Below are 23,758 nucleotides of genomic sequence, written 5' to 3'. Positions count from 1 at the left end.
AGCTACTAACACTACAATTATATAAAATCAACACCCCTTATTCCTTGTATATCCATAGTATATCAAGTATCCATGTGATTATAATTTGGCTTCTCACATACCTTAAGTACAAAAGAAAATGGACTAAGCAAAAGATTGAGCACCTAGTTCCCTAAACTGTTCTATTTCTCACTGTATATTAATAAAACTGGCACATGTTCCACACGTCTCCATGTACTTGGTTATTGTGACTCTTCCCAGAGAAATATATTGTATTCCCAGCATCCCGCTTCCCCTTTCTTGCAAGTAATACTCCTGTATTACTCATGGTAATTATGCTAGCTGCTATCATATCCCCCAAATCTCAGAGATGTGTCAATGGCGTTTTATTTCTTAGTTACATCACAGTCTGATGTAAACTGTAAGCTCACTGTAGTCTCCCCTTTAAGTGGTGTATATTTTATAGTTACAGCACATCTCAGCTGAGACCAGCCACATTTCAGGTGCTCAGTGGTTACATGTAACTAGTGGTTGTCTGACAGCACAATTCTAGAAAGTGCTGGGAGGAAAGGAGGGTTACAGTAACAGCTACCATTGTTACTGTAGCTGCCACGTGCCAGCATATTTCAAAGCTCCTTACACATTTCTCTCATTTGACCCTTGGAATAACTTTATAAGATTGATGTTCCTGGGCTTCCCCGGTGGCGCAGTGGTTGAGAGTCCGCCTGCCACTGCAGGGGACACAGGTTTGTGCCCCGGTCCGGGAAGATCCCACATGCCGCAGAGCGGCTGGGCCCGTGAGCCGTGGCCGCTGAGCCTGCGCGTCCGGAGCCTGTGCTCCGCAACGGGAGAGGTCACAACGGTGAAAGGCCCGCGTACCGCAAAAAACAAAAAAACAACAACAAACAAACAAACAAACAAAAACAAGATTGATGTTCTTTTCCCTATTTTACAGTCTTAGAGCATTTAAGAGATTTGTGAGGCCACATAACTAGCAAAGAACAGAGATCTGACCCAAAGCACTTCTAACTGATCTCATGCTTCCCATTTACAGATACAAGAAGATGAATTGCCTGGACTTCACCCCAAAGGTCATGAAACAGCGCAGGGCCTAATCAAAGCTCAAAGGAACGGCACTAATACCACCAGTAAGGTGTGCAACCAAACCAGCCATTCCCTGTGAAAGCAAAGAGGCACCTACTATGCAGATCAGAGAAGCAGAAACAAGGTGCTAATAAACTTCCCCAGAAAAACAATATTCTTTAAGAAGCAATGGTGAGGGAATGAACAAAGTGAAGAGAAAAGGAAAGCTATGCTAACCAGAAAGAGATAAGTGAGTTTGAACATTAACAAAGGGCAAAAGTTGGTGATATAAAAATAATCACAACCTTGGCAGATAAACATGCAATTTCAATAAAGCAAGTGGAAGTGGATGCCACAGGTCCTACTTGTAAAGTTGCTCTTGAGAAGAGGAGGAACCAGAGCCTGGGGCCAGGTCAGGGGTTATCAGGATTGACTGGAAAGCAAGTCAGAGGAAGAGCCAAGGTCACAATGGAGACAAAGATGTGCAACCATCCAAGGTGTGCTGTTAGAACACCACGTCTGGCTGGCTTGTACCAGCTAACAAGATAGACACAGCTGCTTACATGTGCTCAGCTAGAACTAACGCCAAAAGCAAGAATCCATATAAACAGTCCTCAATGAAAGAACATCATGCTAAATTTATTAAATCCCTACATTATGCCTTTTCTATATTTAGAGTTTAAATGTCTTTTATTAACGAAATGATGGTAATAGTGGATTCCCATTGTTTGGATGGCTTTGTCTATCTTTATTTTTATGTCCTTACCTGGCAAATGTAGAAGTTGACAATTTTATATCGGTCCTCCAGTTTTATCATTTAAAAACATTTTAACAGTATATAAAATCAAAAAAGCACTGCTTAAGATTCCATCCTTTTTCATGTGTACCAGATTTTGCTTCTCTCTGGTATAATTTCAACTACTCCTTCTACCCTAGCTCCATCCCCTCGGTGCATAAATATGCTCAAATTTCTTCCAAGTAAACCAAATTAAATGAAACCTTCCTTAAACACTCCTTCTTTCCTCTCTAGATACACCTGAGCACCGGTTTCTTCTTTAACTTCCATTCTTTCCTCAACCCCCCAACTGTTTATCCCTCTAATATTTCACACTGGCAATTGAATATTAAAAAATTTTGCAATAGTTTCTCCACCAAAATAAAGATTAATTAAAATCTATTATTCAAGTATAATGCTTTCCCTTCTGGTTGAATCACCATTAAAACACTATTGCCGGACTTCCCTGGTGGCACAGTGGTTGACAGTCCGCCTGCTGATGCAGGGGACACAGATAAATGCCCCGGTCTGGGAAGATCCCACATGCTGCGGAGCGGCTAGGCCCATGAGCCGTGGCTGCTGAGCCTGTGCGTCCGGAACCTGCGCTCCGCAACGCGAGAGGCCACAACAGTGAGAGGCCCGCGTACCGCAAAAAACAAAACAAAACAAAACAAACAACCCACTATTGCCTTCTTCCTATTTAATCACCTTCAGAGGGCCCAGTGTTACATTAAATAGTCCTTTGTCAGTTTACCTTGGGAACTTAGACAAGTTCATAAGCTCTGTATAAGAGAAAAGCCATGTTCCAAACTGGCTTTCAAATACATTTTGTTTTTCTTTTATCTTTTAATTTTGACATAATTTCAGAACTACAGAAACACAGCAAGAACTGTACAAATAATTCCCACTACCTTTTCACCCAGATTCCCCAAAAGTGAACATCTGAGAGTCTACAGACGTGATGCCATTTACCCCTTGCATTATTCAGGGTTCTCCAGAGAAATAAACCGATAGGAGATAGATACATATCTTGAGAGAGATATGTATGGGCATGGGGTGGGGGGTAGCAGTTTAGATTAAGGAATTGGTTTATGCAGTTATGGGGGCTGGCAAACATGAAATCTGTAGGGCAGCCCAGCAGGCTTGAAATTCAGGTGAGAGTTGATGTCGCATTCTCGAGTCTGAATTTCATAGGGCAACAGGCTAGAAATCAGGCAACTGTCTACATTGCAGTCTTAAGAAGAATTTCTTCTTCTTTGGGAAACCTAAGTCTTTACTCTTTAAGGCCTTCAACTGATTGGATGAGGCCCTCCCATATTATGGAGTATAATCTGGTTTACTCAAAATCTGCTGATTTAAATGTTAATCATATTTTAAGAATATCTCCACACCAATGTCTAGATGGTTGTTTGACCCAGCAACTGGGCATCATCGCCTAGCCAAGTTGACATATAAAATTAACCATCACATCCCTAAAATTCTGCATTGTCTATTTCCTTCAAAAGCATATTCTCTCAATAACCACAGTAAAATTTGCAAAATCAGGAAATTAACATCAATATAATGCTAATGTCTAATATACTAACTTTATTCAAATTTTACCAATTTTCCCAATAGCCAAAAAAAAACATATGGACAGTTCTAAAGTGAACAAGAAAAATGTTTACAAGTCAGAAACTGCTACACAGAAAGTAATTTTAATGAAAGGAATGTTGATTTTTTCAGTGCTTCTAATTGAGGAAATTAAAAGTTGGCCATTCTCTGATGGACTCAATCAATTTTTGGAATTTGATATTCAAAATCCCAAAGTCTGGTACCTGGCTAAAGATTCCATCCTTTCTCATATGCTTTAAGAATTTGTTTTTCTAATTCCTCAAACTTTCCACTTCTATTGGCCCTCCTTCTACATATAAATATGTTCATGTCTCTTCCATCTTCAAGCCAAACAAAAGCAAACAAATCCTTTTCTAATTCCAACCTTTCCTTTTTGCTGTTATCCTAGTTCTTCCCATCAAATTTAGACTTCTAGAAAGAATCACCCACACCTGTCTCAGATTTCTCCTCCCCACCCCATTTACTCCTCAGTTTAGTAGATACCAAATCCATCTGCGTCCCTTTTCCTTGCTTGAATATCCCCAACTTTGTTTGCTCAGGCAAAGTGACCCACAACCCAACCTCAGGAGAGGGACTAAGGTGGGAGTGAATTTCAATTACCATGATGATCTAATCCACTTGCCAGTGATTGGCATAGAAAGGGGCAAAGAAACCAATTCTGGTTAATGAGATGAGAAGGAAAGTTTATACGCAATATCTCTGGGAAAGATTTCCTTATTCTCACAATGAGGTTTCTGATAAGAACCTTTTCTGTTTTGTAAGGAGGTGATGCCTGGAGCCACTGCAGCCTTTTGCAACCATGAGGACATCTAGCCAAAGGCATCCATTGACTGATAAAACTCAATGGCACTCTGAGTGGTAGTTAACATTTTGCAAGCTAGCAAATCATTTATTAGATAATTAGTCATTTATCTCCCCAGTATCCAAGGTAATAAAAAATCCATTATTTAAAAACTTTACTTTTCAATTTTTAAACATCCTAATTATTTACTAATATTGCAAAGCATTATTTCTTATCCTCCCTTTTTCCCCATTTTTTGCAAATGCACATTATTTCAGTTATGTTGTATAAAATGAGCAACTGATGGATACCTTAAGAATTTAACCACTGGGGACTTCCCTGGTGGTGCAGTGGTTAAGAATCTGCCTGCCAATACAGGGGACACGGGTTCAAGCCCCAGTCTGGGAAGATCCCACATGCTGCAGAGCAACTAAGCCCGTGCACCACAACTACTGAGCCTGCGCTCTAGAGCCCACAAGCCACAACTACTGAGCCCGTGTGCCACAGCTACTGAAGCCCGTGTGTCTAGAGCCTGTGCTCTGCAACAAGAGAAGCCACTGCAATGAGAAGCCTGTGCACAGCAATGAAGAGTAGCCCCTGCTCGCCAAAACTAGAGAAAGCCTGCGTGCAGCAATGAAGGCCCAACGCAGCCAAAGATAAATAAATAAATAATTTAACCACTGGACATGGCATTATATATATATATATATATTTTTTTTGTGTGTGTGTGTTACTAAATTTGTTTAATATCTTTAATAATTCTATTATTTGTAAATCCTTCCATAAAAGGGCATTATAGTTCTTCAGTTTATTGCAAACATATCCTTAAAAAAATGTCAGCCCTACTGTTGAAGCTATAATACAAATTTTTAAATTATTGGCACTAAACTAAAAAGCATAATGGAGAACATCTTATTTAAATAAAATGAGGATGATACTTCACTGGGGAATATAGCCAACAGATTTTTTTCTCTCTCCATATCTACATCCAACGGTGGTGTTTTATAGGCAAATTTTAAACAAATGCAAGTTTTTAAAAAATAATGAAAGCCATGTTTTGCTCAGGAATACTATTATACACAGACCATATAGATTGTTTTATAGCAGATGCCAGTCTACCAAATTTCAGATGGCAAAACGCTAAGCAGTGAGTTTGGTACTGTCCAGCTAGTTGTTCCTTGTCATCCTGGAGAATCTGTCAATGGCTAACGCTGAGACCATCTTGTCACCACCATTTCTCTTCTCAGAGGTGACTCCACTGTGATAGAACATTCATATCCTTAAGATGCAAGGCCTAGCAAAAAGCCTCCCACAAATCCACTGGATAGCACAATGTTCTGTTTGACAAATTCTGTTGCTTCTTCTATTGTATTGTTGATTTCAGGTGCTGCCTTATTTGCTCGTTTCTTAATCTGTCTTTTTGCTTTGTTTACATCTTTTTCAACTCTCTTCCAGTTGATCTGCACATAGTCACTGTGACTGGCAATCTGAAGGAGAAGAAAGCCACCACCTACTGCAGTTGCTGCAAGTTTTCCAACTTTCTGGAACAAAAATCCCGCACACCAGCCACTCACTCCACCCATTACAATCTGGGTGGCTACTGAGTATTTTTCTACCATAGGTCAGGAACTGTGGCCGAACACTCGATTTCACCAGTGGTGTCTTCTTGCATACTCAGTTAAATCCAACACTTCGTAAGAGTCATCATCTCTTTCATATTCTTGGGGAGGGGCGTTCCGGGTCGCCATGATACCGCCGGCGGCCTGTATTGAAGGTGGTCCCATGGCATTATATTTAAGACAAAATTCCAAGGGCCCACTAGTTAGTTTTTAAATAATAATTTGCACTGGAATGTCCCAGGAGCCATCAGTTAATGGCAGTGCTTTGTTAGTCATGGTTCTCAGCTTTCCAAATCAATATGAATTACTTTAATGTAATATTTTTCTAAGGTTCTGTTTCTAAGGTTCACAGAACCTTAGAACCTTTGTTGTGTATGGTCCTTTCAAAAGGCTGCCCGGCAGCTTGGTCTATGATTTTTCAGCAGAGATAGCAGAAGTATTTCAAACAGGAAAGCTTTTAAGATTCTGAAATCATTTACAGAAAATCATTTAGTGAAGTGGCTTAGTACTCATTATCAAAGAATGTTGATTTGTATGTCTGCCTGGCCTACACTTTAGGGAAAAAATTGTTGTCAAAATACCTTTGAGGCTATACACGCAGGATCCCCTTGGTTTAGAGCTCAGTTTTACCAGTAGATGTCGCTATAGTCAGACATTATTTTAGAAAAAGATAAAGGTGACCTCATTAGCATTTAAAGGCTGTCAGGGGGAGAAGCAAACAAGCTCTTCTACACCTAAACATGTGCTTTTTTTTTTTAAGAAAACGCAGTAGGCATCTAATAAATGTTTTCTGAGTGAATTAATGAATAATCAATGTATATTAATTATTCTGCCTTGAAATCTTTGTGACTGAGTTATATTGATAGGAATGTCAGAGGCAAAGCTTTAGAATTTGCAAAATAAAAATGAGCTCTAAGATATGAGCAGACAAGTTTAGAAGAAAACAACTTGTCTAGAGTCCAGTCATGAAATGGGGCATGAGAATTCAAGCAATTCGACTTCACAGACATTAACTGCATCCATCCTATGTCAGCAATGAGCGAGGTTCTACTAGAAACAGCGGGAGATGTGGTACCTAGGGCTCCATGGGAAAGTGAAGCAGAGGCCATTTGTTCTGTCCTCCATCCGTGAAATGGGGAAGGGACAGATTTTCCTGGCAACACAGTCAGACACAAGTTTTCAAATCTGGGAGAAGGGGCCAAGAAACAATTCCCTAGCTCACTAGCTCATTTAACACCCACTTTCCCTTTTTATTAGCAGAGGTTGTCCTGCACATGACAGAAAGACATTAGGCAAGCAGTTTACAAAGCTGTCATATTATTTAGAGGTTTGATACTGATTATATATATAATATGTATTATATTCATTTTGAGTACTTGCTAAGGGGCACACTCTGTACCAAGTCCCTTATCTGATTTGATCCTCCCAAAAGCTCTGTGAGGCAGGAAATTTTATTATCCTCATTTTTAGAGATGAAGTGTCTGCAAAACATGGGGCTGGAGGATTGAGTGCTTAAACAATTTATCCAAGATCATCCAGTCAATGAATGATAGAACAAGAGTCAAACCTAGCCCTGTGTAAAGCACTCTGCTGTGCTCTTTGCCTCTCACTGCTGTGGCCTCTCCCGTTGTGGAGCACAGGCTCCGGACGTGCAGGCTTAGCGGCCATGCCTCACGGCCCAGCCGCTCCGCGGAATGTGGGATCCTCCCAGCCGGGGCACGAACCCCGTATCCCCTGCATTGGCAGGCGGACTCTCAACCACTGCGCCACCAGGGAAGCCCATGCTGTGCTCTTTCTTAGTTCATTATTCCAAGGCAACAGGCTCTATTAGTGTTTGATCAGATAAAATCTGGAGTCATGTTGTTTAAGTTGACTTTACCCCCCCAGAAATAAACTCACATATATATAGTCAGTAAATTTACCATAAAGAAGCCAAGAGTACAAAATAGAGAAAGGACAGTCTCTTCGATAAACGGTATTGGAAAACTGGATATCTGCATGCAAAAGGATAAAACTGGATCACTACCTTACACACCATACACAAAAATTAATTCAAAATGAACTAAAGGGACTTCCCTGGTGGCACAGTGGTTAAGAATCCGCCTGCCAAGGCAGGGGACATGGGTTCAATCCCTGGTCAAGGAAGATCCCACATGCCACGGAGCAACTAAACCTGTGCGCCACAACTACTGAGCCTTCACTCTAGAGCCCCGAGCCACAACTACTGAGCCCATGTGACACAACTACTGAAGCCCGTACGCCTACAGCTGATGCTCCACAACAAGAGAAGCCACCGCAATGAAGCCCAAGCACCGCAACAAAGAGTAGCCCCTGCTCTCCCCAACTAGAGAAAGCCCATGCTCAGCAACAAAGACCCAACACAGCCAAAAATAAACAAAATAAATAAATTTACAAAATGGATTAAAGACTTGAACATAAGACCTGAAACCATACAAATCCTATAATAAAACAGGCAGTAAGCATCTTGATATCATGATTTTTTGGATTTGACAACAGAAGCAAAGGCAATAAAAGCAAAAATAAGCAAGTTAGACTACAGCAAACTTAAAAACTTCTGCATGGCAAAGGAAGCCGTCAACAAAATGAAAAGGCAACTTATGAATGGAAGATAATATTTTCAAATTATACATCTGATAAGGGGTTGATATTCAAAATACATAAAGAACTCATATAACTCAATAGCAAAAAAAAAAAAGCAAACAATCCGATTAAAAAATAGGCAGAGGATCTGAATAGACATTTTCCCAAAGACATACAGATAGCCAACAGGTACATGAAAAGATGCTCAACATCACTAATTATCAGGGCAATGCAAATCAAAACTCCAATGAGGTATCACCTCACTCCTGTTAGAGCAGCTATTATCACAAAGACAAGGAATAACAAGTGTTGGTGAGAATGTGGATAAAAAGGAATACTTGTTCACTGTTCATGGGAATGTAAATTGGTAAAACCACTATGGAAAACAGTATGGAGTTTCCTCAAAAAATTAAAAATAAGACTACCATATGACCTAACAATTTCACTCCTTTGTAATCATCCAAAGGAAAAAAAACACCAACTTGAAAAACTATCTGCATCCCCTTGTTCATTGCAGCATTATTTACAATAGCCAAGACTGGAAAAAACCTAGGTTCATTTCATACATACACACACACACACACACACACACACATCAACTGTAAAAAGGAAATCTTGCCATTTGCAACAAAGGTGGACCTTGAAGGCATTATTCTAAGTGAAATAAGTCAGATGGAAAAAGACAAATACTGTATGATCTCACTTATATATGGAATCTAAATAATAATAATAATAAACCCGAAATTCACAGATACAGAGAACAGATTGGTAGTTGCCAGAGGTGGAGGATGAAGGGTGGGTCAAATGGGTGAATGTGGTCAAAAGGTACAAACTTCCAGTTATAAAATAAATGAGTCTTGGAGATACAATGTACAGAAAGGTAACTATAGTTAATAATATTGTATTTTATTTTTGGAAGTTGCTAAGAGAGTAGATCTTAAAAGTTCTCATCACAAGAAAAAAAAATTATAGCTATATATGGTAATGGATTTTTAACTAGACCTATTGTGGTGATCATTCACAATACATAAATATCGAATCATTATGTTGTATACCTAAAACTAATATAATGTTATGTCAATTATATCTCAATCTTTTAAAAAGTTGACTTTACCTGAATCATTGGTTTAAAACATCTTCATTATTGAGCAGTGCCTATGAACAGGCACTCTGCTACGTGCTAGAAGAGGGGGAATATAAAGGCATGAGAGGGGCTTCCCTGGTGGCGCAGTGGTTGAGAGTCCGCCTGCCGATGCAGGGGACACGGGTTCGTGCCCCGGTCCGGGAAGATCCCACGTGCCGCGAAGCGGCTGGGCCCGTGAGCCATGGCCGCTGAGCCTGCGCGTCCGGAGCCTGTGCTCCGCAACGGGAGAGGCCACAACAGTGAGAGACCCGCGTACCAGAAAAATAAATAAATAAATAAATAAAGGCATGAGAGCCAAGTGCCCTAGAAGAAATTGTAATTGAGTGGAACTAGAGATGGGGTGTGTGGAAATGAGGAGGAACTTGAATGAGGAAGGTCACCCAGCCTCTGTCCTCTCTACACAGCTCAGGAGGATTTGGGGAAAGTGGAGATTTGGAGCAGCTGCTGTGAGGAATGTGCGAAGTTAAATAATATATCTGGGAGAAGCAAGGATTATTTCAGGATCCTTTCCACTCAGAATTAAGGGAGCTTATTTTCTCAGATTTTCCAAAATAAAGTTCACCTCTGGCTAGAGCTCAAGCTTGAAGAATTTCAGTTCAGAATTTAGTCTTGTTTCTTGAAAATCTGTGAGCACTTAAAACTTTTTAGCATGAAAATATATAATTGATAATACTACATTAAGGAGAAGGAGGCCGAAATGCTTACTTGACTTTCAGTGTTGATTATCTATTCAACTTACTATTTCTTATTGTCGCCTCACTTCTGAAATAAACAATGAAGGAAGAAACGTTTTCAAAGCCAAAGTTGAAATTATAAGACAAACCTAAATTTAGGGACATTTTTGTTTGTATTTTCAAGTATGTGGGCTTATTGCGCTAATCCTTACATTTTTAACAATGTCATCTGCTTGCTTCATGTTTCTTCATAAATGTGTAGAAATTTTCTGGCTCCACTGGGATGTTTTCAATTCTGCTCTATTCCACTTAAAATATTTTGTTAAATTATCTCATTGCATTTTATGTTTAGAAATCCTCTCTTTGAGACATTCCATCTTGCTTCTGGGGAGGGAGGTAAATCTGGTGAGTTGATTGTTAATTACTAAATGGAATTTCTTCAGATTCAAATCTTCCACCACCCACTTTGCCTCAGAGCAGGTAGAAAATGTTGCTCTGGAAAAATTACAGGATAAATATCTCTAAATCCATATCTCTAAATGGGCTTAATAACCAAGCCCATAACCAGTGTATTTTTCCAGAGTGACTTTCAAAAACCATATATAAATTCATTATTAAAGCCGTAAACAAGGGGAAAAACTCCCCAAATAGGAAACACAAATGGCTAATAAATATATGAAAAAATTTCAACCTTACTGCAAATAAAGAAAAGTACCTTAACAGAGCAATGAGTCCTTTTAACTTTAAGTTTTGGGTTTTTGCTTTTTTTTTTTTTTAATGACAATATTCAAGATTGGCAAGAGCGTTCAAATTGCCAGATGGCACCATGTTTGGGAGTATAAACTGGTAAAATCTTTTTGAAAATAAATCCAGGGACTTCCCTTAGTGGTTCAGTGGTTAAGACTCCACGGTCCCACTGCAGGGGGTGCAGGTTCGATCCCTGGTTGGGGACTAAGATGCCGCATGCTGCAAGGCGCCGCCAAAAAATTTTTTTTAATTTTAAAAGTAAATATGCAGTATGTATTATACCCTGTGGCCCAGTAACTCTATTTCTAGGAGTCTTTCCTAAGAAAGTAATCTGAACACAGGAAAAAAAAAAAACCCTTTACATGAAGATATTTCATTTTATAATTTATAATAATAAAAATGTAAATAACTATTTCCCTATTCGAGTATATTAGCTTTTTAATTTATTTTTACTATTATTATTATTATTATTATTATTATTATTTTTTGGCTGCGCTGCATGGCTTGTGGGATCTTAGTTCCCTGAGCAGGGATTGAACCCAGGCCATGGCAGTGAAAGCACCGAATCCTAACCACTGGACCACCAGGGAACTCCCAATATTAATTTTTTTTTAAGTTATATTCATAGATTAGAATCTTATGCATTTTTCCCAATTATGTTTATAAAGATAGAAATAAGGGCAAATAATTGTGGTATAATACTAAATGGAAAAGCAAGGGAGTGCATATATATAAGTAAATATGAGTAAAAACACATAAAATTTATATATACATATAAGTATATATACATACATGTCCTTTCTGTAAAACAACTAGACAGATGATCTCTGAGTCCCCAAGTGTGATTCTATAAAGTGAATCTTACCAGTGTGCTGTCACCACATAAGTCATGACTCTCTGGAAAATAGAGTTATGGGGTCAGTAACACTAACCCCTTGTAGTAGGTCAGATTCCCTAGAAGCAGAGCCTGGGAAAGGGATGAGGGTGTGTGATTTACTGGGGACATGCTCTTCAGGAAAATCCTGTGAGAGCCTGAGAGAAATAGACAGGGAGGAGAGAGGCAAGCCAGGATCGGGTTTCAGGTAAAGTCTAGTCTCCACCTGACCCAGAGGTGCTCTGGAGCACCTACCACACCACAGCACTGAAGGTGGTTGGAATCCCAAGAGCATCTCTGGGTGGGTGGGGCAGGGTGGAATCACTGACCTGCCAAGTTCACAGCAGCTGGGCTCTGGGTGCAACAGCAAAGGGGATCTGGCCTGGCCCCATTGTGTCCACCAGGCCATCTAGGGACATTGTGAGGATTAGAAGAGGTCACTGTTGTGGACCCACAAGAGCCATCACGGAACAGCAGCTTTTCTTTTTTTTTAATGTTAACTAGCTACTGATTTTTAAAGAACACACCTATGTTTTTTGTTTTGTTTTTTCGGTATGCGGACCTCTCACTGCTGTGGCCCCTCCCATTGCGGAGCACAGGCTCCAGAGCGCAGGCTCAGCGGCCAGGGCTCACGGGCCCAGCCGCTCCAGGGCATGTGGGATCCTCCGGGACCGGGGTACAAACCCGCGTCCCCTGCATCGGCAGGCGGACTCCCAACCAGTGCGCCACCAGGGAAGCCCCACACCTCTGTTTAAATACATACACAAATCTGACTCTTCGATTGGGAATGCAGCTGCAATGCAAAAGCTCAATTACAGAGTGTCCCCTTCCCCAACAGTCATCATCTACTGTTTCCACATGCTTTGGTCAGCTGGCTCCCTGGTTGGGTGCAAATGTATGGAAAAGAGCAGTGAGGAAACAGGATTGAGCCCTTCCTATAGTCTTGGTGGCCTTGACTTCTCTAGACCATGTCTTCCTCCTGGGTAAAATTAAATCAATGAAGGGTCCTTAATCTGGGCCAGGATATCTCCAGGAATTATACTGAAAATTCCATGCAGTTTTCTGGGATTAAAATGCATACCTTTCATCAGATTCTTTAAGGAGAGAGTGACCCAAGAAATCCAACTTCCAAGCTTCCTTCCCCTCCAGCACTCTGATTATGCGTGTGAAAAGAGACTTAAGTCAAAGGAGGAAATTAAACATAAAATTCTTTGTTCTGTTTTTTCAAATAGAGTCAATTAGAAGAAGGATTCATCTTCCCTCCACCCCTGTTCAGATTTAGGAAAATTAAAGGCAGCTACAAGTTCACCACTGCTTTGTGAAATGGGCTTCATCTTCCTCGTACAGAGGAGGAAACTGAGGCCCTCCTGAAGTTACTCATCCAAAGGCCAACAGCACCCCCTTGTGGTTTACATCTAGATGGTCAAGACACTGTGGCTTTCAAATGCCTTTGGGTATATTTTAAAATATATTTTTAAAGATATATACTTTTTTTCTCTTTCAAAAGTGATGCTTTAAAAATTCAACAACATATAAAAGTGTAAAATATAAATGGAAGGCTCAGCTCCCCAATTTACCTCCCTAGATGCTAAGTAGTAGAATGGATTCTTTTTTATATAGATACACACAGTTTTGTTTGATTGATTGATTTTTACAAAAATTGCATCATATTAAACACGTTGTCCTCCAACTTCTGTCCAGACAGGGTATCACGGACATTTTCCATGTCAGAGCATAAAGATTACACCTCACTCTTTTGAAAACTGTAGTAAAAACAACTTACACATATATTAAATACTACTAATATGTTAATTTGAAGCACTAGGCTAAATTGTTTCTGTGAACCATGTGGAATGAGACTTCTTCCATCTTGGAGCAATTATTCAAACTTCTTATAAACTAATTATGGAGGTTGTAGCTCTGAACTGTTCAAAAAAATTCAGGAACGGTTCAGGACCACTCACATGAAATTGTGAGCATGCTCTCACAGCCCAGGGAGCTTCCCTCCATTAAATGTCCAGCAAGATTTGGGTCCACCTGCTTTGCATAGGTGCTCACCACATCATAACTATAAACTGTGCAATAGCAAGAGTTGCCTTACTAGCTGCTTTACCATGATTGTATTATATTACATAAAGGCTTAGTTCTTATAATTTTGGTGTCTTGCCTGTCTAACTCTGTATACTTATAATAGAGTTTTTATAAGTTTTGGATATTTATGTTTAGCTTTTAATTTTATAAATGTTATTTTATTTTGGTAGAGGTGAAATAAGTAACCTAAGAACTAGAAGCCAAATGATAGATAGACAGGCAGACATAGATATAGATGTTTAATTATTTAACAAATCCTATTAAAAACAGCTTCAAATTGAGCTAACCAAGCTCAGTTTGGCAAGGCATAAACACAATTATACCAGTCTTACAATATAAATAAAATTCCAGGGGTGAAATTTTATATGTAATATTCTTTGATTCAACCTATAAAACAAATGAAATGAGATGGTTTTGAAACTTTAAGCAAATGTTTGATGGACACAGGCACTGAGTATGAATATTTTCAAACTGCCTTGTTTGAACATCTCAATGTTACAATCTACATCTGAAAAGTGTGTTATACCAAAGAACAGTATAGCATGGTGGTTAGTGGTTCCAGCTCTGAAGTCAGGTCAACCCAAGTTTGAATCCTAGCTTAATCATTAGCTAGATGACCTTGAGCAAGTAACATCACCTTTCTGAACCTCAGTTTCCTCATCTATGAAATGGGTTTATTAGTTCCCAAATAACAGAGATGTTGCAAGAATTATGAGCTTGTGGCAGTAAAGAGTTTATCATAATGCCTAATGCTGAGTAAGTATTAAGAATTATTATGTTTTAAACAAAGGGGAAGCAAAAGCCACTTGGGATCAAGATGAAGGATGCTCTTCTCAGCTGTCTTCCTGAACCACAAGTAGCTTGTCAGGACCTCCTTGTCCCACCTACCTAACCCCTGCATACTGTGCTCTTAGCCACTTCACTGCATGAGCTCACAGTGAGTATCCATTTCCAGCAGGGAGTTGCCCTCCATCAAATCTATTTTTCTTCTTTTCTGAAATTTGCATGGAAAAGGGAAAGAAGGCTGTTATTATTATTATTTTTTAAAGAAGTTCTTAAAGTTAAGTACAAGAGAAGGCAAACGTTAACAGAGGAAAGACTCCTGCTGTTGGCCACTGAGAAAAGCCATCAGAGGGGCTTTGATGTCAACCTGATCTAAAGGAAAAGCTTTGTTCCTGGCTAAAATTCACAGTGAATTTATTTTGTCTTCTTTTTTCATGAAAGTAATATGTATACTTTATAAAGAAAAAAAATTGCACAGTTCAGAGAAATAAAACATTAAGTTTCCTGTTCCCAGACACCTCCAGTCCTTGTTCTATTTAAACTACCAGTTTCTGCCTTTCTGGGTCATCTCCATCGGAGATGGGACCGAATGGAATAATCTCATTCAAGTGTTTGCACAGTCTGGTGTCAGGATATGCCGCACCAAAGGGAACAAGAAGATTCCATGTCTTTCTGGTTAAGACCAGGGTCAGCACAAGGAATTAGCAAACAGCATCCTAGCAGAATTTGGAATGGAATTTGGAAAATGGAATTCTACAATAAATAAGCAGACCATGGTCAAAAGGGCCAGCAGGCCCAGAGGGACTGGGGTTGGCTTTTCTGCTTACCCCTTACCTCAGCCACCCTGAAGTCCCTGGGCAGAGCCAAGCAGAGGACCATCATAAACTGGACCAATGCCCACCAATGATCCAAGGAGCAAGGTTTGGAAACCAGGCTAGGAACCAAATCTCTTCCCATCACAATGATGCACCTGGGATGGTGACAGAATTAACCTGGCCCTGAATGGTCCAGACCTGGCTCCCAGACAGATCCCTTGAGAAGAAAAATAGGAGAGAGTCCACCTGGTGAGATGAAGGATTCCTTTGGCCAGGCCAGCCACCTGCACACTGGGAATAAATCAGGACTCTGCTCTTCTTCTCATAGATGTGTCAGCCAACTTGTGGCATACCTAGCAGGAATTTGGAAGCTGATTAAGGAAGGAAAGCAATCCAAGTTTACTTCTTTATGGTCAGATGCCAACAAAATAAATCTAGATTATCATTATGTATTTATACCCACAAAGGGAACAACTTGGCATGGATTGCAAAGTATTTAATTATGACTTAGACATCTCATGTCATTCAATGTTTTGTTTTATTATGGCTTTATTTATTGACATGCCATCTTGACCACAGAAAATTCTAAGTTCCTACCAGTCCTTCACTGACCTCCTGTATTGTAAGGAAAAATAATAATTAGCTGTACAGGAAAAAAAAAAGATTCACTTTCATAAGTAGCTTATATGTGATGTTGTAAGAATAGTGAAACTAGAGGAGGAAAGGAGTATCGCCTTAAACACACAAGCTCTTGGAAGCTTCTCTACTTTCTCAAAGGCTCTTCTCCCCACCTCCAAGTTAGCCTTTCAGACTCACCCCCCTTTTAAGCCTTTCACTTCCCAGTTAGAATGAGTTTCTCCTTCTTTTCTACTTCTGGAGTAGTCTGTTCTTACTCAAATAATTATATGAGTGATGTGTTCTAATTATTAGTTTAACTGTCTGTCTCTCCTATTGGTCAATGAGCTAGCCAGAGGGCAAAAGACTGTAAGAAATTGCTTTCCTTATTATGGTATATCACACAGGGAAGTACTATGCTACAGTCAAAGAGAATAAGGAATCATCAGGCATCAGGGATGTGAAAATCAAAGCTACAGTATGATACCACTTCATATCTACTAGGATACCTGTAGTCAAAAAGATGATAACAAGTGTTGGCAAGAACTTGGAGAAATTGGGACCCTCATATGTTACTTATGGATTATAAAACAGTGCAGCCACCAAAAACATTTGTCCATACAAATCTTGCACATACATGTTCATAACAGCACTATTCATAACAGCCAAAAAAGTGGAAACAACTCAAGTGTCCATAAACTGAAGAATGGAACAACAAAATGTGGTATTTCTATACAATGAAATATTATTTGACAATAAAAAGAAACAAAGTACTGATACACGATACAAAATAGATGAACCTTGAAAACATTGTGATAAACGGAAGAGGCCAGTCTCAAAGGACTATACATTGTATGGTTCTATTTACATGAAAGAATAAGCAAAGCTATAGAGACAGAAAATAGATTGGTGGTTTCTTAGGGTTGGTGGAATTGGGGGGAATGGTGAGTGACTGCTAAAGGGTACAGGGTTTCTTTTTGGGGTGATGTAATGTTCTAAAATGGATTGTGGTGATGGTTGCACAACTCCGTGAATATACTAAAAACCACTGAATTGTACCCTTTGAATGGGTGAATTGCATGGTATGTGAATTATATCTCAATAAAACTGTTACTAAAAAAAATAAGGAAGAGCTCTTTAACACTGAAAGGTGTAATTCTAGTATATACAGTTTAAAAAGCAAGGTGCAATTTAATAATACACGTGTGAGAAACAAGGTAGATAAAACTATGCATGCACTAGTTTATTTTTGCAAAAAGAACTATAAGAAGGATAAACTAGAAATTAATGATAATGTCCCCTACAGAGGGAGAGTGGGAAAGGTGGGAGGGGAGGTGGTGACACTTCTTTGAGTACACCTTTTTGTATAGTTTTGATTTTTGGAACCATGTTAATGTTTTTACATATTCAAAAATTAAATCAACAGCATTTCATTACATTTGACTTATTTCAAAAATGAAAAGATTCCAAGAGTCTATACTTACACTAAAACAAACAGACAAAAATAAAAGAATAGAGTGAGAGAGAAAGTTCTTATTTACAGAAGAATGCTAACTGAACAATATATGAGAAACACCAGAATTTTAAAAATCAACACTTTTCAACCACCATCTTATTAACTGATTCAGGAAAGCATCATCAATAGTCGCTAAATTTACTGGGGAAAAATTGTTGGAGACCAGAATATTTATACAGGCTCAAAGCATCTTCTTGCAGATTACATATTAAATACAAGGGAAGAAATGGTATCTTTACCAAAATATGGCAGATACTACATTAGCCAAATGATCAAAATTAATATCACCCAAGATGGAATGAACCACTTCAGATGATTCCTGCTGTGATGCACTGAAAGAAACACACCATTCCTGTCATATTCCTGCCAAGAATGCATAATCATAACCAAGTCACAAGAAGGCACTCAGACACACCTAAAATAAAGGCCATTCTGTAAAACAATAGGCAAGCACGCTTTAAAAATGTTAATGTCATGAAAAACAGTGAAAGGCTGACAGATCATTGCAGATTAAAGGAGGCTAAAGAGAAATGACAACTAAATGCAATGTGTAGTTCCGGATTAAAACCTGGATGGGTGAAGAAAAGTGTTGTTGTATTCAATATTGGGATAGTCGGTTCCATTTGAATATAGACTACATATTAGATTAAAATATTGGATGAATATTAAATTTCCTAAATTTGACAATAAGAGACAGCCCTAATTCTAGGAAGATAATACATTTTAGTGGTAAAGGGTCTTGATCTCTTCAACTTACTCTCAAGCGTTTAATTTGAAAAAAAAAAAAAGAATGTATGTGTCAGAGAGAGAGAGAGAGAACAAATACATCAAATTGCTAAAAAAAGTGAAGTTTTCAAACTTTTAATTTATAAAGAAATTATCTCACTCCAAGTCTGTATCCCCAGCACTTCCTAGCAAAATAATCTCCGCAACATAGTAGATGCCCATTAAGTGTTTATTAAATGCTTAAATTAAATGGCAAAGTCCAATCAGGAATCACTGAATTTCAAGTGATAAGGTAGCCAGTTCAAACTGCCTAAGTTCTGACAAAGGAAGTCAGAAAATTTAACTGTAAACTCAAATGGTATACTTGTTTCAGGTATAGCTGGATCCAGAAGTTCAATCAGTGTCATCAGGATCTTCTCTCTCTCTCTGTCTCTCTCTTCCTTATTTTCCTCTATGTTGGCTTTACTCTCTCCCTTGAGATGACTCTCCTTAGGATGGACTCACATAGCTCTCTAGTTCAGCAGAAATAAAGATATTTTTGTCCAACTGTTCCATACACTTCTACTACTAAATCTCAGGGAACTGACTTAAGTGATCAGAGAGGATGAAAAATGCTCATGGGCAGATTTGAAACTTGTGTTCTCAAGTGTGACTTACATGCTTTTTGGAATGAGCAGCTTCAAATTTTTCAAAGCACAAAGACAAAGTCATGCAGAGTCTTGGAACATCATCCCTGAGAGGAGACAGGCAGCCAGGTTCTCCCTTCTGCCCTTGTCCCCTTTGATTAGCTTCTCTTTGAGCCTCATGGCACAAAACTGACACACACCACAAAGTCCACACAGCGGATCTTCAAAGTCCCAGCTATTTATTCTCTAAGGTTAATTAACCTACGTTTCCAAGTAAAATGTTGTAATATGAAATTCCAAGTAAAGAAAGTTCCATTAATCTTTTCTGAAGAGCAGTGATAAGAAGTGATGACTTCCTCTAACATGCTCCATTCCACTGGTCATGATGAAATCCATTTACTCAATCCAGCAGTGGACATTTTTAGACACTTAGTTCAAGATCACTTAGGGGAGACCTTGTGAAATTCCAAGAAGCAGAAAACATGGTCTCTGCTGGCAAGAAGCTCCCATTTTAGTCAAGGAGAGAGTTTACACTTTGGAGACATTCACTAGGGATCTGTCCTAGCCCGTAGGTGCCAGAGGTGTGATGAAGCTTCAAGTTCCCTGCAAGTTCTGTGGATTCAAGGGTAAGGAGCCATCAGGGAAGATTAGAAGGGGAGCTCAACAAAGGTAGGGCCTCTTTCCTGTCCAATTCACTGATATGTCCTCACGCCTGGAAGAGTGTCAGGCACATAATAAGCATCAGTAAAGATGAGTTAAATGAAAAATGGGCTGAGGAAGCCCAGAAAGGTCATCAGAGAAGGTCGGAGGGAAAGTGACGACTGAATAAGACTTATTGAGGAGAGATGGTAGCAGGGAGGGGATGTAGGGGGGATGGGGACACACTCCAGCCCTGGCAAGACATGGGGTAGCTGCAGGATGGGGCAAAGCCAGGCCACACTGGAACCAGTGATGCACGCTCGCACAGAAGGGGGGCCTGCTGAGCCGCAGATGGGAGAGAGGGCAGTGGTCACAAATCAGCAGCCCACGGCTATGTAAGCTGGCGGACGTGCTTCCTTTGACTTCCCCAGGGTTTAAAAAATTGAAAAATCTTATACAGCGTCCAGGTTTCCGTCTTGTCTTGAAAACTCAGGAGATCTGGCAACACTGAGCCCACATTCTCACATGGTGACAACTGGCTGGAGCCGAGAAGCCTCCCAGAGAGCACGTCCTCTGCAGCTCACGACAGCCCTCTCCACTCCCGGTTGTCTTATAACCAGGCCAAGCCTATCCTTTACGTGACCATGGGCTCCATGGCATTCGAGCCTGTGACAAGCATAGGCGGACTGTATATTCCCCGAGGTTACCTCTGAAAATACACGTGGCGCCTTCATCTTCCTTTTTGAATCTTTCTGTGTTGTATTCTGTTCTCAACGAAATTTTAAGTAAAATTTAAAATATTTTAGAAAGAAGGCACTCAGAAGTCTGGCAAAACTAAGCTTATGCTTGAAAACTATAAAATAAAGAGGTGTAATCAAATGTTTTGCCACAATTTGCGTCAAGGAAGTCCCATAGTCCTACATTAATTAGAAGACTTTAGCAGCAAAAGCTATTGCTTATTCCCACTCCCTCCCCTTTTATCCCCACCAGCAATGTCCTAGCACAACGACCTCTTTAAGGACATTGGTATGAATATTTCTGCCATCTTCCCTCTCTAGTATTTTCAGAAACTTAACACATGCTGGACATGGCAGGTGCAATTCTAATTTTAATATGTGTGGGAGTCCGCCTAGCCCACTATTCCAGAAGGGCTTTGGGAATTGTATCAGAGCATCAAGCTGGTTGGAGCATTATGCTGTCTGAACAGCAGTCCATGTGGGCATAAGTCGATGGAGTGCAGGCCCCCCTCTAGCCAGTTAAACCCCTGTGAGCTAGGAGTGATTAGAAAAGAAAAAAAAAATCAGCACCTGTTCCAGCTTTGGCAAGAACCCTAAAATAGAGCAACCATTTCTCATAAAAGCTGCACTTCAGTATTTGCAGCTGCTTGCTTCCTTATCAAAAATCAATTTCTGTCTATTATGTAAGATACATAAATAGGATGGCCTTTCCCCCTTTTTGGTTTACCACTTTTCTTCTTGACCAAAGGAATCTTTTTGAGCACTTTTGTATAAATTTGGAGTCAGTGGGAAAGTTTTCTATTTTCCATCAAAATCCACTGACCCCCTAAAAAGGAATCCATTGAAACAATTTTTTTAAGTTAGTCACTTTAAAAAGTAAGCGTAGAGCTTACTGTTCTTTGTTTTCATTTTCCTTTCTCATGCAGCCTACAAGAGAATGAATGAAAAAATAAACATAAGAACATAAAACCTCATTCAGTAAGTACATCAGTAAGTAAAAACAGGTTTCAGTTTAGTATAATAATACACATGGAGAGAGACAGAGAAAATGAGATGGCAGGAAAAGGGCAAAAGGAAGGGGGAAAGAGGATTAGAGAGGTCATGAGAGAGAGAAGTGTACTCAGAGGTGGGAGGGGAAAAACCAAAAGTCATTGATTCCTTATTCAGACCACTCCCCAGGCTCCCAACAACCTTAGTCTGCAAACTCATCTTACATGCTAACTAAGCCAATGCCACCGCGTAACCCTGGCTCCATGAGCCTCCAGCACAGCTAGTCTATTCAGTTTGGTCCCTGATGCTATGGATCTAACCCCTGAGACCCACTGATAAAACCAGCTACAGCATCTTTTTTCCCCAAACTTATCTCAATCCCCTTAAGAACAATGAGCACACTGAGGGTAGAAATCTCCCACAATAGATTATTTGCCTCAATGATCCAGATCTCTTTCTAGAGTGCATGATTTTATTGGTTGCATTTGGAATAGCTCATTTTTAGGAGACTGGAAAAAAACACATACCTAGCACTTTCTAAATTCATCCATTCAACTGGCATTTCCTGATTTCCTATTGAATGTCATCTATGATACTAAGAACGACTGACTCAAGGGCATTTCTCACCTCCTGCCACATAATTCTCTAGTATACAGACTGGTTATTCTTTCAAAATGTCTTGTACTCAGCCACGTTATTTCTTTTATTTGAGTGAATGCAATTTGCAAGTTGTCAATAGTGAAGTTAGCTTAGCAAAGTGAAAAAGCCAAAAAGAAAATCTATTCCTTAAACGTCACCCACAGAAATAGGATACTTTAGAATGTGCATTTTTTAATAGTTTGATTGGAAATGTGGAGGAAGAAAATAAATAAATAACTAGTCCTGGAAAACAATAAGGAGTTATTTCATCATTAAAGAAAATAAATTTCATCACTTCCTCCACCGGTTCTTGCCACCACTGATTCTGCAGTGTCTCTTGGTAAAAAGCACAAGCAAAGAGAGCAGAAGTTAAGGACAGATAAATGGATTCTGAAGTCTGTGCACTCAGTAACTTATCTTCCCTCCGTCTATCCTTTGATTTAGGCAAGGACTCAGAAGTCAGTTTCCACTGCTCATCTCTACCACTGGCCTTGAGTTATATCAGATAGGAACTTCCAGTTATATCAGATCATCCTTTTATGGCCTGGCATTCTTACTATCAAATAGAGTTACTGGTTAATCTGATGGCTGTCTCTTCTCATGTGGAAAGTTTTTTTATAAAACCAGATGAAATTATGTCAGATCTAGCCTCAGAGTTCCAAGCTCCTCCCTAACTTCTAGTTCTGACAGTACAGACTAAGCAATGCTCTCAGCAGGCTTGGGTAAGAGACCCCGCTACCCACACCTGTGATTCCACTTATGTTCTGAACTTTAAGCCCAGAAGTGAAGCCAGAAGTTCCTTTGAATACTGTTGTGAAATGAGTTAATTTTCTGATCTATGATAAGGATAGCAGCGTGATTTGTGTAGAACTCATGTCATGCCTCCACTCAAAAGCCTCCAGTACCTGCCCATTTCACTCAGGGAAAAGCCACAGTTCTTTGGAGGCCAGCAAATCCCACCAGCACATCCCTACCCCATCCTATTAACCATCTAACCTCCTCTTCTACCATCTCCCTTTTGCTCTCTCCAACTGCCACATGATGTTCCTCTAACATCTCAATCTTTTACTCACCACAGGGCCTTTGCATCTGCTGTCCCCTCTGCCTGAGACGTTCTTCTCCCAGATATCCACAGGCTCACTCCCTCGGTTCCTGGAGGTCTCCACTCAAATGTCACATTATCAACGAGACCTTCCTTGACCAAATTCCCTAAAAGAGCAGCAGCCCACTCTCACCCTAGTACTTTCCATATTTATTTTAAAAACAGCTTTATTGAGATATAACTCACCTCCTACACAATTCACCAATTTAAAGTGTAGAATTCAGTGACTTTTAATATATTCACAGACTTGTGCAACCATCATCACTATCAATTCTAGAATATTTTCCTTGCCCCCCAAAGAAATTCTGCACATTTTAGCCATCACTTCTCAATCACCCTAACTTCCCAGACCTATGCAACCATTAATCTACTTTCTGTCTCTAAATTATTTGCTTATTTGGGACTTTTCATATAAATGGAATTATACAATATGTAGTCCTTTGTGACTGGTTTCTTAGCATAATTGTTGCTGTTGTTGTTTTTATTGCAGTATAGTTGATTTACAATGTTGTGTTAGTATCATAATGTTTTTGAAGTTCATCCACATTGTACTATGTATCAGTACTTCATTCCTTTTTATTGCCAGGT

At 39.6% G+C, this 23,758-nt stretch overlaps 1 protein-coding gene across 1 annotated transcript; it reads right to left on the bottom strand.

Moving 5' to 3' along the window:
• Positions 1–5,298: 5,298 nt before the first annotated feature.
• LOC131751129 (FUN14 domain-containing protein 1-like) lies at positions 5,299–6,009 on the bottom strand. The gene is given in 1 exon segment (XM_059054537.2): positions 5,299–6,009. A coding segment is annotated over 1 exon segment (468 nt). The 5' UTR covers positions 5,981–6,009; the 3' UTR covers positions 5,299–5,512.
• Positions 6,010–23,758: the final 17,749 nt, after the last annotated feature.

The sequence above is a fragment of the Kogia breviceps genome, chromosome 2 (genome assembly GCF_026419965.1).
Source record: "Kogia breviceps isolate mKogBre1 chromosome 2, mKogBre1 haplotype 1, whole genome shotgun sequence".
Taxonomy (NCBI): domain Eukaryota; kingdom Metazoa; phylum Chordata; class Mammalia; order Artiodactyla; family Physeteridae; genus Kogia; species Kogia breviceps.
Note: the sequence above shows the minus strand (reverse complement) of the source record. Positions and strands in the feature narration are given on the sequence as shown.